At 53.2% G+C, this 16464-nt stretch overlaps 4 protein-coding genes across 4 annotated transcripts; 2 read left to right on the top strand and 2 right to left on the bottom strand.

Moving 5' to 3' along the window:
• The first annotated feature begins 611 nt into the window (after window positions 1-611).
• On the top strand, window positions 612-2833 carry BO95DRAFT_438195 (putative histone acetyltransferase Spt10). Its single transcript, XM_025585454.1, has 2 exons — window positions 612-1493; window positions 1669-2833. The coding sequence occupies exons 1-2, from the start codon at window positions 996-998 to the stop codon at window positions 2761-2763; spliced, it is 1593 nt and encodes a 530-aa protein (XP_025447450.1). The 5' UTR covers window positions 612-995; the 3' UTR covers window positions 2764-2833.
• A 6138-nt stretch (window positions 2834-8971) lies between these two features.
• Window positions 8972-10031, bottom strand: sidH (enoyl-CoA hydratase/isomerase family protein). Its single transcript, XM_025589493.1, has 2 exons — window positions 9682-10031; window positions 8972-9613 (listed from the first exon to the last, which is right to left on the bottom strand). Exons 1-2 carry the CDS (start codon window positions 9902-9904, stop codon window positions 9024-9026), a joined length of 813 nt encoding a protein of 270 aa, XP_025447449.1. The 5' UTR covers window positions 9905-10031; the 3' UTR covers window positions 8972-9023.
• Window positions 10032-10294: 263 nt separating this feature from the next.
• Window positions 10295-11789, top strand: BO95DRAFT_478379 (GNAT family N-acetyltransferase; the record flags this gene model as incomplete). The annotated part of the gene is made up of 2 exons (XM_025590033.1): window positions 10295-11331; window positions 11418-11789. The coding sequence occupies exons 1-2, from the start codon at window positions 10369-10371 to the stop codon at window positions 11787-11789; spliced, it is 1335 nt and encodes a 444-aa protein (XP_025447448.1). The 5' UTR covers window positions 10295-10368.
• A 435-nt stretch (window positions 11790-12224) lies between these two features.
• On the bottom strand, window positions 12225-16340 carry BO95DRAFT_510460 (5-oxoprolinase). Its single transcript, XM_025591352.1, has 2 exons — window positions 13728-16340; window positions 12225-13676 (listed from the first exon to the last, which is right to left on the bottom strand). Exons 1-2 carry the CDS (start codon window positions 16248-16250, stop codon window positions 12354-12356), a joined length of 3846 nt encoding a protein of 1281 aa, XP_025447447.1. The 5' UTR covers window positions 16251-16340; the 3' UTR covers window positions 12225-12353.
• Between the last annotated feature and the right edge of the window lie 124 nt (window positions 16341-16464).

The raw sequence follows: 16464 nt of genomic DNA, 5'->3' as shown, positions 1-16464 counted from the left end.
GAAAATGATCAAAATAGATTTCTGCATACTAGAGGAAGGGTAGTAGCGAAAGAGTACGCCGTGTGTGAGTGTGATAGAATAATTCAGTGAGTATTGTAGATGGACTGCCATCACTCATCACCGATTGTATTTCACAGCCATCAACTTTCTGCCAGTGTCGAGAACATGGGGGTATAAAGGAAAGGGAACGAAGAGAATCACAGAAAGAAAGAAAAAGTCATTTCCAGAGGCCCCTCGATCGTATATGAAACCCTTTATGTTATATGTTTCAAATTTGACAACAACATTGAAGAAGGAATGCTCGAATACCCAACAATGAGAAGTAAAGGGAGGCCAGGGTGAGCACTCAAGGAGTATTACAATAGCATAATAGAATCTTGCTTAGGGCACTACAAAGACAGACTGTTTAAAGGCTACAGCAAACAATAACGAAATGGAGGAAGAGGAGCAGTGGTGCAAACCAAGCAAACCAGACAAACGGCGCATAGGCCCGGAAGAAAGAAAGTCCAGCGCTCGCATTGTCTGAGGGGAGGGGCGGGACGACAATTTCTCATTCTTGCGTTCACTTCATTCCGGACTCGAGAATACCCTCGGCGGTCCTTGATGTGCCTCTCGCCTGTTGACCGTTTTCCTCCGCAAGAAAAGTCAGTGCTCTCTCTGCCTTGGTTTATGTGGTTATGTGGTTATGTGGTTATGTGTTTATGTGTTTTTGAGTCTAAAACACTCTCTTTCCCCCTTCCTTCCTTCCCTCCCACTCAGCTTCCTTGCCTGCCTAAGGCTCCTTCCGCCTGTCCCCCATCTGTTGTTCCCCGCTTTCCTTCTCCACTATTCAGTTGTTCAAGATCAGATAAGGATCTACTATGTATAAGCACGCGACCTACCATCAACCCTTTCTCTCTTCCTCTCTCTCTTCCCTTTCGACTTTTACCTCCCTAGTCAACTGACCATGTGAAACAGTACACTGACCGGCTCGGTACCCGTCCTAGGGCATCAACATGCCTGCTGTCCATGGCGACTTAATAGGCACGGTGATCCCCACCGATAAAGAGCTGCCGCCGGACATTGTTCCGCGCCAGGTAACGCTCAGGGACCGCGTCACTGTCGCGACTCTCGTGCCCTTCACATCGGCGGCGATGGTGCCCCGGTCCCTGCTGGCGTACTTGTCCGAGCAATTAAATAAGGAGATCGAGGGTGGTGACACTTATGCCATGATCGATCCCATCCCTCTGGAACAGTTCGGATCGTATTGGTTCTCCAACTTCGGAGCTATTATGCTTCTGGGAGACATTAAGAGTGTGCAGGATGTCCAGATAATGGGCCGTCAGCGGGCCAATTGGGCCAAGATCTGCCTGGGTAGTTTCAACATCAGACCCAACTATCCGGGCCGTAGTAGTCATGTCTGCAACGGCATGTTCATTGTCACCGATGCGGCTCGCAACAAGGGTGTAGGTCGGCTGATGGGGGAAGGGTACCTCGAGTGGGCTCCTAAAATGGTCAGTATATACAACACAGACCGGACTTCCAAAGCCAAATGGTTGGACGGTCACCCGAATCGGTTCCATAAAGTTTCCAGGTGACGCCACTCCCCTTGCCTCCAGGGGGGATGTGGGGGCGGGGGTGGTGCGCGCTTGGCAGATGCCTCACCCGTAGAAGTCTAACATTGAATAGGGATACACATATGCTGTTTTTAACCTGGTCTACGAAAGTAATGTCGCGTCCTGCCGCCTGTGGGACGCTCTGGGCTTCAAGCGTATCGGAAGGGTTCCCGGAGGCGGGCGGCTGATGTCCAACCCAGGCCAATATGTCGATGCCATCATCTACGGCCGCGATCTCGGTCCAGATGGAGAGGACTCGGCGACACAGGATCGGTTCGACAAGATCCGGTATTATCTCAAGCATTCCAAATATCCCCGCGGGGCAGATCGAGCGGAGAAGAGTCGGCTGCGGAGCGCCGCCACCCACTATAAGCTGATCGGGGACACGGACGGGACTGGCGAGAAGTTGATGCTCAAAGACAAGGAGGTCGTGTCGGATCCGCAGCAGCAGTACGACATTGCCCGGGAGATGCACCTCCAACAGCATGCCGGCATTAACAAGACGACTGCTGCCATTGCCGTCAAGTATCACTGGGTTCGTATCAAGGAAACAGTCAGTCGAGTGATCCGGGATTGTCCACAGTGCAAAGAAACTCTCAAGCCAGCCGTTGTGAATGGTTTCATGAACGAAAGCTCGCCGGAAATGGACGACGAGATCGAGGATGAGGAGAACGAGGAGATGGATGATGGAATGGACGTCAATCCCACCATACCGACCAGCACTCTCATGGGGGCACATGCACTCATGGACCACACGGCCGACCTGGATGCACATTCGGCCCAGAACCCATTCGTAACCACCCATCCTGGCGTTGTGCCGGGAACGGTGGACTCGATCACCGACTACACCGGCATGCCTCTTGACCCGCAAATCATCAACATCCACCAACAATTGCCCCGATTCCACCCCCATGACCCCATTACCGACCCCTACACTCACGGTGCACATGCATTACACGGTACAAGTTTTGAAGACGAAGTGCGACATCACAGGAGTCATGACTACCATATGATGGTCGATGACCCGACAGACCCCGATCCGTCGGCTGCACTCCATCAAAGCGCGCTGGGGCTGGTACCTTCGGCAGCGCATGACGTCCACCATGAACAGATTCTCGCGAAATATGATTACGTTGGTCAACAGGACGACGAGCTGGATTTTGTATAGCATTGATGTAGTTGTTAATGCATCGCATGATTGATTTTTACTCAGCATTATATAGACAGGCTAATGATAGAGGATTTGAATTCAGCATCTTTCTTGATACTGCTGGCTGCCTAGCCTAAATCACCTTATGCAAGCCTATCTTTGAACGAGGTTGAACAGCCGAGGCATGTAGAGCTTGATCCACAGCCCTGACTCGATAGCAGCACATCACCGGACGGAAGAAGGTGCTGATAGCTCTAATGCGATTCCCGCCCTAGCCATCTTCATCAACCAACAATGTCCTGCTAGCAAGCTCGTTGGACTGCCTCGAGTGTATGCTAACGTAACCATGGATGCGGTTTGCTCCTGTGAGTCGCCTAGGAAATAAGCCAGTCCATTGGGAATGACTGCTTCAAGCACCTCATCTCGGTTTGGCCAAAGCCGTTTACCTTCACTGTTTTATGTGGTATTCACAGTCCCATTGTCCATTGACTATCTCATTGACTATTCAATGCCTCCGTGTCCGTTCACAGCGTTGTTATCCAGTCCTGTCTTCTTCTCGACCACCCACTCTCCATGATCTTTCTTCTCTCTCTCTCTCTCTCTCTCTCTCTTTCCAGACTCCACAACTCATGTTCCATCCATACCACATATTCCAATGTTGAGCAATGTAGCCTATTTCCTGGTTGAACATCAATCATAACTTCGTATTAATGCACATTAAGAACCAGAACATATGACCTACATGCATTATCTACCTACAAAGCCAAAACAAAGCTTCCATCTCTGATATCTTTGCAACCGAGCCTACTATCGCGGTTTCAAACTTTCCAAGATAGCCGGCTTGACCATTATCAAGCCTCTATCAGTGATGAAGATGGACCAACAACATCTTCATGAGGCTCTCTTGCGGTAGTCTGACCCACAGAACCCTGACTCAACCTAAAGAAGTTGCCGCGGTACTGGCCGCAAAGCAGTCGAGTACCTCAAATCCAGCAGTCAAGATCCGTCCTCGAGATTTTCGTCCCCTAGGAGAAAATCTCCACGTCTCTCAACATGAGAAACGAGTTCAAGTCAAGCTAAATACAGGCGATCTTCAATGTCGCTCTGAACCAGTCGATGATTTAAAACGCCTGAAGCACCCGGGAAAACGCGTATTGCTTCAACCAAACTAGCGCGCAATCACAATTGCAACCACAACCACTATGCCTGCAGCTCAGCAGGTATGCAACCATCTATCAGTTTTATTTTCTATTGCGCACGCATGTCTGACAGAACCTTAGCAGTTTACAGTGAATGCGGGTGACCGGGCCACTCCCGGGCTTCCTCTGCACTCTGAGGCTGAACGCGAGAAGATGTCGTGGACATCTCTCCGCTATAATTACCAAGAATGAAAGTCAGAAAACGCCAGACACGCTCATGTCGGCGGATTTCCTACCCCCACCTGCTTTGATATCTTTTCTAGTACAGTGCCCTAAAAGTCAGCTTGTCTAGCTACCGACATAACCATCTTTCTTTATTTTCAAGACCTCCGTTCGCCCATGGCCGTAATTGTGAGGCCAGGTGATGAGCTTATCAATGAAGAGCGTTGTGCGCTTACAGCAGCTCAAGGATATTATGGGGAGAAGTAAAATGAATTCGGCGGTATGGGCATGCCTCTGGTTTACGGATCTCGAAATGCTTAGAGCTATGTCGCACGTCTGACGCAAGATAATGCTTTTCGTCGCGTCCCCGAGAGCAAGCTAAGATCCCAGGTATCGTCCAACATGTTGACCACTTGTAAGCAACATGGCCTTACTGATATTGACTTCAAGCTAATGGCACCAGGGTGCACACGCTTCAAGAGAAAACCAAAATGCTAAGATATCAGCTCCAAATACCCTTGTAGCTACCTTGGATTGACCATAGGGAGAGGCAGAAAGTCCTTCTCTCGGGAAAATCTGACTACACACTGTGGCATGATAGACCGGAGGGTGTTGTGGTTATGGAAGCAAAATGGACTTCCATACACTTTTGTGCCGGTAAGATTACTCTGACGAACACATATTCCCGCATTAGGGCGACTACAGTCAGGTCTTCGGCTCTTTGTAACCCCCATCCACATGGGCGCGCTGGTGCTGGGAACGCTGCATCTTGCTTTCCGTGTCCGCAGAAGGGAGAAATGATCCCCAAATGTGACGCTCGGGGCGCTCTCGCTGACATCTACTTTAGTCTGACTCAATGCCGTGGGGCATTCAAAGGGTGGAGGATTATGCTCTCAGGCAAAAGTGTTGAAAGAATAGTGCCCATTCCCAACGAATAGTTATCTTGCGAAGCCAGATAACATGGTTTCGGTGGAGCAAAAGCTTCAACAAACTCCGGCAGCACGCACGCTGTTCGCTTATTTTGCTCACATCTGCATAGCACTCTTAGTATCCAGCTCACAGTCAGGAGGACGCTATTTTGAATGACTGCGACTCTTTTACCGGAAATATAAGCCTGAGTGAGTGAGTTCTCCTGAGCTACGGTTCTTGCTTTTTGCTGTGTTGACTCATGCTGTTAGGCTGCATTCTAAACCTTTCCCGCCACCTTGATTGCTGAGGAGGATTGGACGTCTTGCATATCGTCTCGATCTACCCTCAAAAATGGCAAATTCATCCTGCTATCTCTGTTGCTCAACTTAAGCCTGCTCCAAAGACAGAAGGCCCTTATAACCGTCAGCACACCGAGCCACCAGTACAGTCCCTAGGACACAAAATACTATACGTGGCCTTTCTACCTTGAGTAGGAGGGAGCATCGACCATCCACCTGAAATTTGAGACGACCATAGCGGCTGAATTGCGTCAGAATAAAGTCGACTTGGCCGTCAATGTTAGTAGGACCCTTTGCTACGGGAACAGCGACGATGCTGCAAAGCACCTCGTGGCCATTGAGGCAGCGGTTGTGCAGAAGTGCCGCAAAGACGCCGGGAAGCCGGCCCGCCCCATCTATGTATGGCCTGCTATCAGAATTACTTCGCTCAGTTCAAAGTCCCTGCTGTTTACAACACATACCTGTCCCTCTTTCCAGGCCACCTGCCCCTGCATTTCCTTCCTCCAAGCCACGGAATCCTGAATAGGGTTCGAGACACTATGTTGACCACGCATTATTCAGCCTTTGGGACAACGAATCGGAGCCCATTGGGAATCATGATTCTCAGGGAAGGAGGTGGACCGTCAGTTGGATCAAATGCTAGCCAAATCACTCTGGCAGAGGACAACCTAGTCCTGTTCCATGACTGTAACTTGATTCTCGTGACATTTGGACAAGACACTTGGCAGGCGCCCCTATTGGCACGCTACCGGTATGTCTGCTAAGGAGACAGCCTTTTCCAATACAGAGGGCAAGGACCGAGAGTCGGTCCATTCGAAAGCATGAATCAACATCACCAAGTCAAACTCAAATCGGGTCCTGATACAACTGCTGCCACTGCCTCCATAAGGGAATCATGTCTCTGTCCTTCTCCCTCTCAATGGACCACGAATGACGGATCCTACCATCACCTCGCCCAGCTACACTGCTCTATTTAACACCAGTGTTGAAAAGATCTGATTCCCGATGAGTTGAAATAGCTCAGCCAATATATTCTCAGTCTGCCACGGTTTACCGGTCTGGCCTTGGACAGCGTCTATCCTACTTAGTCTATGTGTATCATTATACAGTCCGCCTTATCCGTGTTGTGGCTTATCGCCTTGCTAGCTCATGGCTGGAGCTGGCTCTGACCAAGTCGAAAAAGAAACAGACCTGGGATGGAGTTCTGCTTACTCTGGCAGCGGTCGTCCTTCAAGCCGCCGGTTCCTCCAGATATAGCGATGTGGTCCGGTCTGCTGGATACACAGGAATGCAATGCGTCACGTGGAAAGATGTTACTATATCCTACAGTCGCGGAACTCGAGAGCCGAGCGTATAGAATCTGGAAATGCACGTTGTACTGCAGTATATCAAGAACAATAAGTAAGTTGGCGAGTCAATTTTACCTCTCTTGGACTCCTGGCTGATGACTCCCAGAACAAATGGCGTTGAGAACGAGCGTTATTTCCAAGCTTTGCAAAGTCCGGTTCATAACTGCATATGCCCTGTCAAGCTCCTTCTCATTCTCGCCTTGGCGACACGTGCAAAGCTGCACCATGTGGAAGTGCATAGTCTGATAGCTGGAAACGCACGCCCACCTGTCGATATTGACTGTCCTGTCCGACCTGGCCCATCCTCTGCCACACCCGAGAAGGAAAACGCGCTATTCACAGGGGCGAAACGATGGGCTTAGATTGCTTTATCCTGGTTTACTTGAACTGCAACCACTGACCCACCACTTTTCAGATTGCTTTCCATCAAATGCCAGATAGCCCTTGGATGCCACTGTATGCTAACTATCTGCATCATCGGATCGAAACACCGCCCTCAACGGGGCTGGAACCTAGCTGGTCGGAGGCTCACAGGCTGGCCACCTACTTTATCGAAGCAAGAGAAAACACAAGTCACAAGTTTTCCCGCTTTCGCACCATACATACACCGGCGATATCACTCTCGTGACCCCGAGCCAGGCAGAGACCCTTCGAGTGCATGCACAAAGTACTTGCGAGTGCGGCAGAGCATCAAAGAAGATCCCTCAAAGGACCTGACTTTGCGACTGTGGTATGTGGGGGATTTTACAAGGCAAGACCGACGGTAGAGACAAGAGAATCGACTCAGGGAAGGAACAGCCCCTTGACTAAGTAATAGCTTACTCTTTCACTCAAGAATGATGGAGCATTCACGGCATGCATCGCCGCCACCAAGCACGCATATCAGTCAACAAGGAGATTGCCTTCTACAGCCACCGCTATCAGAGCGGGAAAGGCCTGATAAACAAATCCATCTGCGATAAATCACCGTGCTGTATGCATACAATTCGCCGCTCGAAGAATAACTCCAAATCGAGCCATCGACTCCACAAGTGGTGCCGGGGTAAGCTAGCATAAGCTGCATGTGAACCTGCCAGGAAGGAATACCAAGACAACTACCACCTGCAGCCGAGAAAAGATTCTCCCCCACGATGTAGACCTTCTAGAATCCATCGATGGAACAACCGCTATCTAAGGAAACATCATGGATTTGGCTTCCTCTGCTTCTGACAAACGGGCTGGTTTCGCAGCATTGGGGAAAAAAAGCTTTGCCATTGGAACTGACGGTCCTTCTTCCCAAAATGTACGTCTTCAGTGCCCTAGACGCAGCGGCTCTCGAGAAAACTTCAAGACAAGGGAAGTAAGACAACTTATGGTTTGGAGTAGGGGACCTAATTGCGTGCTCAAATTCGAGTGGGAGAATCAGCGCTTGAGACCGACTGCGAGGGCCCTGGAAGATTCTTCATACCCTTTCAGAGAGGGAGTCATGCAGCAAGATACACACTGCAAAGACTTGGTACCAGACTATCAAGAAAAAGAGGTTAGCGGTATTGAGATGTCTTGAAGAAGTCCGATGGCTGGTTAAAGGTTTACCGTGCCCGACTGGTGTCTATATTAACCGCAATACCTTCGAGATGGAATAGAGAAATTTCATGACATGATCAATACTCTAATTCTGTACTGGTACGGCGAAAGTGCGTTACTGTGTATCCGTCTGCAATACAGGTCTGCAAGCCAGGTACTGTACTGGCTTACAGGTAAAATGTGACAAAACACAAATACAGCTAGAAGATCAGATTAGACAAAGCGGATCAGATACAGGTCTAGCGGGGTGGGTTCCCTTCCAATGAAGGATCTGATTAGATTATCTGCACGAAAAACTTCATTCCCACTAGACTCCTTTCGGGATTTGGAAACGCAACCCAGCCCCACGCCGAAAAATGCCGGTCGAGCGAAGTGCCTCGGTTGAATTGATTTGCCAGTCTTGCCAAGAGGTGTACAATACACCACTCACTCGGGAGGGAGCTCACTGCTGCGTTTCTTCGGGGTCGCTAACCAGCAAAATCTGCTGAAAGTCTCGTCTCCTCGCCAAACTGCCACAGTCCTGCATACCCGACTGACAACCTTGCGTGGAGTAGAACAAGAGTTTGGTTCTCAGGTGGAAACAGTGGCAGGATGTGTCCCCTCTTTTTCTCCTCCGACTGTACAGCACTCCCGTCCGTACAACACCCGGAATCCCGGACGTAACCAGAACCGGACGTACGTCAGTCCGTACCAAGTAAACAAACAATGCATTCTTCATACGTAGTGGTATCATTCAGCCCGACAAATTCCCCCCCCCACCCTTCAAAATTCTCATCATCATCACCAAATCCTCCACTTCACAACTTCGACGCCCTCCACTGCGGCGCCCGCTTCTCCGCAAACGCCCGCACGCCTTCATGAAAATTCTCCCCGGCCATCAACTTCCCATACCACTCCTCGACCAACCGCTCACTGCCCACCTCGACATGAGCCTCCTCCCAGCCGAGATGTAACCCTTCCAGCGTCACCCGAATACTATCGGGACTATTGCTGGCGATGGCGGTCGCGATCTCCACCGCGCGGTCCACCAGCCCCTCAGGCGTGTCGACGACCTCATTGACCAACCCCCAGCGCTCCATCTGGGCGGCCGAGAACGGCCGGCCCGTGAGCGCGATCTGGGCGGCGCGCTGGCGGCCGACGACGCGCACCAGCCGCGGCAGCGAGCCCGCCACCGCCGCGATCCCGCGCTGCACCTCGGGCAGCCCGAACGTCGCGGTGCTGCTGGCCACCACGATGTCGCAGTTGGTGATCATCTCGAACCCCCCGCCTAAACAGAAGCCGTTGACGGCCGCGATGATGGGTTTCACGCCGCGGCGGCGGGGTAGCCCGGCTAGTCCGGGGGCGGTCATTTTGTTCTCGATGCCCCGGGCGTTCAGGTCGTTCCATTCTGTTGGTTAGAGATTCCGGTTGTTAGTGAAGGGTGGTGGTGGTGGTGGTGATTGCTGAGTGACTAACCCTTCAGGTCGGCTCCGGCGCAGAATGAACCCCCTGCGCCGGTGATGATGGCCACGCGCAGGGTCGGGTGGACGTCGAACCAGGACCAGAGTTGTTGGATCTCTTGGCTCGTGGCGAGAGTGATAGAGTTGCGCTTTTCGGGGCGGTTGAGCGTCAGGAGGAGGATTTGCGGGGTGGGGAAGCTGATGAGGCAGCCTTGGACTGTCGGGTGGTTCTGGGACATGGTTGGTGATGTGATCGATTGTAGGATGGTTGGATAGATTGATTTGAAGAAATTCGAGGAGGGGAATTGAGGGGAGGGGGGTTGTAGTTGTAGCAATGAAGTGGCCTCAGGAGAAGGGTGGGAGTTGTGAGATGAAATGATGTTATGAGATAAGACTGGAGCCGTACGGAAAGAAGTAAGTTCGGTTCGGTGTGTAAGTTATGGAATGGTAAAGATAGGTACGTTCGATACGAAATTGCAGAAGCTCCACTCTTGACTTGGCCTTCGTGAACCTCGGGCTGATTGATTGATTGATTGATTGATTTGATTGATTAACTTAGGTTGTTATTTGTAGCTCTCCTCCCTTCATCCTCTTCTTCCTTTCTTTCTCCCTCCATCCTTTCCCCTCCCCTCCCCTCTCCCGCTCTCGATCACTTCTCCTCCTCTACACACTCCTCCTCTACTCCCTCAAAACACATCCCATCATGTCCTCCACCAAATCGTTACCCTGGGTCAAACTCCCCCACCCTTATCTCACCACCTACAAAATCCACGTTGTCTCCGAATCCACCAGCCCGCGCGTCCTGCAACTCCGCCTCCACGACAGCCAAGCGGCCGGGGAGCCCCTCCCCGAGCCCTTCCACCACGACTCCCTCCAATACACCGACCTCAGCTACAATGAATCTGCCAAAGCGATCCCGCTGAACAACAACAGCCCGTGGGCGCGCAGCCAACGCAGCCCGGGCACAACCTTCAGCTGGACGAGCGGCTCGCCGCCGACGCTGGCGCAGATCTGGAACCTCATCCACGCGACCTTCCTCACGCACCCGGAGCAAGAGACGGTGCGGCTGGACCTGGAGGGGCCCGGCCACGCGATCGTGCGCGAGGAGTGCATCCGCACGGGGCTGGCCGTGGCCTTCCCCTCGCCGCGCGAGCCCTTCGGCACCGAGAACCAGCCCTCCCAGCTGCCGACCGTCGTGCTCCTCCGGTCCGCCTTCTGGCAGGGCGCCGGCTCCCCGCTGGGCCCGCGGCCCATCTGGGCCGTTGACCCAGGCACCCACGGCCAGCTCCGCCGCGCCGGCAGCCAGTACCCGCCGCTGGCGCAGAACTACGAGTTCTCGATGAAGTTCCCCGAGGAGCGCGTGTACGCGCGCCACCCGATCCGGCCCGTCAAGCCCACCCCGGGCGCCCTCGTGTACAGCCGCTACATCCCGCACCTGGACCAGCACTTCTCGCTGATGGCGGTCGACTGGCGGAACGAGGAGCACCTGCAGCTGTTCCACACGTGGCAGAACGACCCCCGCGTCGCCAAGGGCTGGAACGAGACCGGCTCCGTCGAGCACCACCGCAACTACCTCCGGAAGCTGCACGAGGACAAGCACGTGCTGTGTCTGTTTGGGCGGTTCGACGAGAAGCCGTTCGCCTATTTCGAGGTGTATTGGGCCAAGGTACCCACGGCCCCCCTGCCCCGAATCCTTTCCCCGAGTCTGTCTCGTCAGTGTGCTAATCTTTTTTTTTTTTGCCCCGCAAAAAGGAGGACCACTACGGCGCCCATTACGACGCGGGCGACTACGACCGCGGCCGCCACTCGCTGGTCGGCGACAACAAGATCCGCGGCGCCTTCCGCGTCAACGCCTGGTGGTCCAGCGTCATCCACTACATCTTCCTGGACGAGCCGCGCACCCAGTGCGTCGTCGGCGAGCCCAAGGCCTCCGGCGGCACCGTGCTTTCCTACGAGAACGCCCAGGGCCTGACCGTCCAGAAATACGTCGACCTCGGCCACAAGCGCTCCGTCCACGTCTTCTGCAGCCGCGAGAAGTGGTTCCAGCTGTGTCCGCTGTGGTGGGACGGGCGCGAGCGGCCTCTTGAAAGCTCGGATCGCATGGCGTGGGATGCCAAGTTGTAACCCTTTTTTTCGGAAATTCTTTGGTGGTTGGGTGTATATAATGTGATGGAATTGTAAAATTATGATTTAGTTGATATTTCTCCCTGGCTGTGCTGGATCCGGCATCATGCGATGAATTATTCAATTCTGTGGGATAACTACGGATGCCGCTTCATTTTATCGTACCTTACAGTAAGTAGTGTGGGTCTGGGACGGCGGGGTTCTGTATTGAGTGTATTGTACGGTCTGCCAAGCTGTGCTGTATTACTGACACGCTTACGATAATACCAGACAGTATCATTCCTGAAGCGGTCCCGTACGATACCCGTGTCTCCGTCTTACTGAAAACCGAAAGCTCGTCCGTCCACTTTCAGGTTTAGCTCTCCGTACTTGTTCAGCCCGCACTGTTATTGACATTCTATCGGTCAACGCTTGATCTGGACAATAGTTATCTTGCACATATACAATTCATACCGACTGTATCAATCTAAAACGCCTCGCTAGCCATATACATCATTATACCAAAAACATCAATCCTCTAAAGAACCCATTCAACGCTGTCCATCTCACCCACTCTCCATCACATCAAGCAGATACAGCACCCCAACCACCGCCACCGGCCGTCATGATCACAATGCGGTCATGCGTCTTCATAGAGACGGTATTCTTCCCTCCAATGTTGACCTTCCTCTCCACCCCGGTATCCGGGTCCGTGGTCACCCACAGGTTCATTCCAGGCTGAGCATCGTCACCTCCCTCGAGACCATAGGGACGGTAGACCCGTCTCTCCGAGAGGATGGAGACCTCCATCGGGGACAGGAACTCGACCTCTCTGACTACCCCGTCGCCACCGGGGTGCTTGCCCTGGCCGCCGGACCCGTCGCGGAGAGTGAACTGGCGCAGCAGCGTCGGGTAGCGCTTTTCCAGGATCTCGGGGTCTGTGATGCGCGTGTTGGTCATATGCACGTGGATGCCGGACTCGCCGTTCCAGGTCGGCCCCGCGCCGCTACCGCCGGCGATGGTCTCGTAGTACCCGAAGCCCGGGATGATCTCGCCCGTGTCTGGGTCCTTCTTGGAGTTGGTGCCAAAGGTCAGGTTGTTGCAGCAGCCCTGGGACGCCGCACACGCCCGGAACGCTTTCAGCACCACGTCAGTGACACGCTGGGAGGTGACCACGTTGCCTCCGACCACGGCTGCCGCTTTCGTGGGCGAGAGGATACTGGGCGAGGGTACCCGGATGTCGATGGGGGCCAGGCAGCCTTGGTTCAGAGGCATGTCCGCGTTGATCATGCATCGAAGACAGTAGATGATGGCCGAGTGGGTGATGGCAATCGGCGCGTTCCACCCTCCATAGACTTCCGGACCAGTGCCCTCAAAGTCGAACACCGCGGACCCATCGGTTCCGTTGATAGTGACCTTCAGCTTGATCGGGGTCCCGTCGTCCATGTAGTCAACTGCCTCCAATGGCTGACCACCAAACTTCTTGTGGAGGTCCTTCAGCAGATTGCGTACCGCAGTCTCGGCCGTAGCCTGAATGGCATACATGTACTTCTGAACCGTCTCTACTCCATACTCTGCAAAAAGAGCCTGAATCAAGGAGATACCACGGGTATTGGCGGCGATCTGTGCTTTCAGATCCGACAGGTTGTCCGAGATGCAACGAGCTCCAGAGCAACCGGGGTATTGCGCGGGTTTGTGAACCAGAAGCTCGATCATCCGCTCCTCATCAAACACACCGTTGCTGACAATTTTGTCACCTTCGATGGCAGCACCTTCCTGCCACAATTCGGTCGACTTGGGCGGCATGGACCCCGGGAGAATACCACCAATGTCGGCATGATGACCGCGAGAGGCAACATAGAACATGATCTCGCTACCACCGGGCCTGTCAAATACAGGGGTAATTACCTAGGTGAAGGTCAGTCCAGTCCACTAAAATATGTTCAAAGAATCACGTACAGTAATATCAGGCAGATGAGTTCCACCGCAGCTAGGGTGGTTGGCAACCAAGACGTCGCCGTCCTGAAGCTTGCCCAGCCACTTCTGGTGTTGGTAGCGTACAGCAAACTGCATGGAGCCAAGGTGAACAGGCACATGGGGCGCGTTGGCTACCAGGCCGCCATCGGGAGAGAAGAGGGCACAAGAGAAGTCCAGGCGCTCCTTGATGTTAGTCGACACGGACGTCTTCTGCAAGGTTCGGCCCATCTGCTCGGCGATGGACATGAAGCGATGACCAAAGATAGTGAGGCGGATAGGATCAATACCAGAGGAAGATGTAGCTTCATCTTCACTGCTCTTTGGTAGCTCCTGAAGATCAATCACAATGCAAGTATCCAGAATCTTGGCCTCGGCATTAGGCGCAACCACAACTGTTTGCGTCTCATCAATGATGATTGCTGGACCGTGTACTCGAGTGTTCTTGTCTAGTTTGTTCAGCTGGTACACAGGAGTATCGATCCGCTCGGCTTTGCCATCGAAATAGGCTTTCGAGATAGTGTCTGGGTCACCGCTAACATCCTTGATTGTGGCTTCGCGGAGCTGTACCAGAGGGCTTACTTCCTCACGCACTTTGGAGCAAGCAATCGTACGAACGCGGACATCGTCCACCAAGACTGGCCGATCGGAGTTGAAGCCAAACTCTCGGCGATGTCTGGCACTGAACTCCTCCAGGAAGTCGGAGTCGTCTTCAGGCTTCAAGATCATGAGGCTTGTGTCTGAGCCTTCATAGCGCAAGTTGAGATAAAGTTCGTGTCGAACTTGATCAGCTGAGAATCCTTGACTCTCCATATCCTTCACGGCCGCTTGGATCAAGTCATCGAAGCGTTTGTCGAGAGTGGAGCGGGAAGTCGAGTATTCGGTGGAGAGGGGCTCTTGCGACTCCTTGACAACCTCGGCCAGTGCCAGACCGTACGCAGATAGGACAGAGGAGAACTTGTGAATAATGATGCGAGAGATTCCCAATGAGGCAGCAACCGTACAGGCATGCTGCCCTCCTGCACCACCGAAGCATGCAAGATGATGGGAAGCAGTTTCAAAGCCACGGGCTTCAGTAAGGTTGCGGATTGGGCGCGCCATTGATTCATCTGCGACCTTCAGGAATCCCAATGCGACCTCTTCTGCAGTGAACTCTGTTTGGCCCTTCTCCTTCCGCTCGGAGTTGATCTTCTCCGTGAGTTCTTTGAAAAGCTTCGTGGTGACCTCTAGGTCGAGCGGCTGATCCTCATTTTCTCCAAAGATGTGAGGGAAGTATTCTGGCAACAGCCGACCAAGGAACAAATTTGCGTCGGTGACTGTCAACGGACCTCCTTTGCGATAGCAAGCAGGGCCAGGGTGGGCTGACGCTGACTCGGGTCCAACATAGAAGAGACCATTCCGCCACGAGAGGATGGAACCACCACCAGCGGCCACAGTGTTAATATCCAATTGCGGGGATTGGATAAGAACACCAGCAACCTTGGATCCAAACACATGCTCAAGATGTCCATCGTAGCGGGATACATCTGTCGATGTGCCACCCATGTCAAATCCGATCACTGGGGTTTTCTCCTTCGGATCCCAGCTGGTGGCCGCGAATCCGACCACTCCAGCAGCCGGACCGGATAGAATCGCTTTCAGCCCGCTGAACCTGCGGAAATCTACCAGGCCACCATCTGACTGCATGAATTCAAAGCGACATTCGTGTTGCTTCTCAAGACCGCCCTCGAAGCTGTCCGAGATAGAGTCGATGTAGGTCTTGATGACAGGGGTGAGATAGGCATCCGCCGCGGCAGACATGCCTCGAGGGACAACCTTGATCATTGGCTGTAGTTTCGAAGATAAGGTCACGGAGAAGCCCATACTCTCGGCCACCTCACCAATCTGGCGCTCATGCTCAGGGTACGCGAATGAATGGACCAACGCGACCGATAATGACTGGTAACCTTGGTCTTTCAACTCCTGCAGGACCCGCTGCACTTCGTCGATATCAAGTTCCTGTACCACCCGAAATCGTTCCCCAGTTGTGCCTTCGACGACTCGAGCTTCAGAGAAGCAGTCTTTGTCTGCAAGCGGGTGGCAGGGGACCACCCGCTCGTTAATTTCCACGACTCTCTCCGGCAGGACGCCAGGTCTCGCCATGGACAGATCGAATATGTTGGGACGGGATTGATCACCGATCCGGAGCAGATCGCGGAAGCCCTTGGTGGTGAGAAGGACTGACCGAGCGCCCTTGCGCTCCAGCAGTGCATTGGTAGCCACTGTCGTCCCCATGCGAAGACTTTTGATGCGGTCGAGTTTGAGAGGCTCCCCTCGTGGATGTGGCTCGCCTGTGACGAGCTCCAAGATCTGGCGAATACCCTCGGTGGGTGCATCTTGGTAGTGGCCGGGGTCAACGGATAGTAGCTTGAGGATGATGTCGGGGCAACCGGGCACGACGGCGTGTACGTCGGTGAAGGTACCGCCACGGTCGATGGAAATGGTAATCTTGTCATCAGACCCGGTCATCTTGCCGGATATCACTGTGAGACAAGACAGTAGGGTTGGCAAAGAGTAATGAAGAGGAGTGTAGAATGGTTGAGGGGAAGTCAACGAGGGGCAATCGTGGGGTTCAAATAACAATCCCGCTCTGGGGAATTGTTGATAAGCTCCAGCTTCGGATGTCGTCAGTCGGCTGTATTTACTCCACAAAGAGTCTCATTGGCCCGGGGTCACGTGTCGG

Source organism: Aspergillus brunneoviolaceus, assembly GCF_003184695.1.
Source record: "Aspergillus brunneoviolaceus CBS 621.78 unplaced genomic scaffold BO95scaffold_3, whole genome shotgun sequence".
Taxonomy (NCBI): domain Eukaryota; kingdom Fungi; phylum Ascomycota; class Eurotiomycetes; order Eurotiales; family Aspergillaceae; genus Aspergillus; species Aspergillus brunneoviolaceus.
The sequence above is the reverse complement of the archived record's forward strand: the minus strand, read 5'-3'. Positions and strand labels throughout refer to the sequence as shown.